Genomic DNA, 1,014 nt, shown 5'->3' on the forward strand with positions numbered 1-1,014 from the left:
TACACGATGTTGTTACACCTTTCTTTTTACATCATGCTCACTCCCTCACTCGTACGAGAACGATAAGACAGGCGGAATGTATAAATACACACGCCGATGTTGCTAACCTCTCGAGTAAAGAGCTGAATATGCACATATATTATTACGGGAGCGAAAGAAACGTCACCGGGCGAAGTATAACTCGGGACGCCTCGCCTAATTCTCATCAATAATTAAACGACACTCGACGACGAGTGGTGCGTGATTAAGGATTTTTCATACGCATATTGAACAGCAATTATACTTTGCGGAGTCAAGCAAAGGTGTCTGCTGAACTTGTCCCACGAGTCACTGAAGAACGCGGTGACGGTCGGGATTGAATACCTTAAACATGGCAGGAAAGAGATCCAAGGAACCGAGCGCTCTCTCGAAGCTCTATCTCGTGCTGTATAATCTCGGCCAGACTCTGGGGTACGTCAGTTTACAAAATGAGCAGTCCGCGAAGTTCAGCGCAACGTTTTTCTCACAGTCCATTCCTGTTTCTTTTGCGCATTACTGTGTGAAATCTTCGGCAATCTATTCCGTTTGTCGCAGAGATTCTTACTTGTATCTTGTTAAATGTTTCGAAAGGATGCAGAGTCTTCTTTCATTTTTCAGATGGAGCTACATTTTGTATCAGATCGTACAACATTATACACAGCCTTACAGTAGCACCTTGTGGAGCAAGACCATGCTGCCTGTAGTTATTTTTCAGAATGCAGCTGTGTTGGAGGTATTCAACGATATCTTGGAATACGGTTTGATATAATCTGAATCGGGCGGATGATTATCCGAGGCTTCAAGCCGAATCTCGAGTCTCAGATCTTTTATTTCCATTAGAAATTAAATTTCTATTATCCGCTAGTTTCTTTCTGTTATATAGACATTTAATTTCCATTGTCAGAAATGTTAGCTGAGTACAATCTGAAGAAGAATTTGTTAAAACTGTGACTAAGATTGAATTAAAATTTTAGCAGACGCGACACTCAGGGAAGA

The 1,014-nt window shown here is 41.6% G+C and overlaps 1 protein-coding gene across 1 annotated transcript; it reads left to right on the top strand.

The window, feature by feature from the left end:
- The first annotated feature begins 54 nt into the window (after positions 1 to 54).
- Positions 55 to 802, top strand: LOC105562464 (very-long-chain (3R)-3-hydroxyacyl-CoA dehydratase PHS1-like). Its single transcript, XM_012013738.1, has 2 exons — positions 55 to 450; positions 637 to 802. The coding sequence occupies exons 1-2, from the start codon at positions 371 to 373 to the stop codon at positions 785 to 787; spliced, it is 231 nt and encodes a 76-aa protein (XP_011869128.1). The 5' UTR covers positions 55 to 370; the 3' UTR covers positions 788 to 802.
- Positions 803 to 1,014: the final 212 nt, after the last annotated feature.

This window comes from Vollenhovia emeryi, unplaced genomic scaffold (genome assembly GCF_000949405.1).
Source record: "Vollenhovia emeryi isolate VEMERY1.0 unplaced genomic scaffold, V.emery_V1.0 DF952235.1, whole genome shotgun sequence".
NCBI classification, from domain to species: Eukaryota; Metazoa; Arthropoda; class Insecta; order Hymenoptera; family Formicidae; genus Vollenhovia; species Vollenhovia emeryi.

Bases quoted from the DNA above. Each gene is read 5' to 3' on its own strand.
- LOC105562464 (XM_012013738.1), top strand. From the start codon at position 371: ATGGCAGGAAAGAGATCCAAGGAACCGAGCGCTCTCTCGAAGCTCTAT. The intron at 451-636 runs GTACGTCAGTTT...TTCATTTTTCAG, and splicing joins AATCTCGGCCAGACTCTGGG to ATGGAGCTACATTTTGTATC.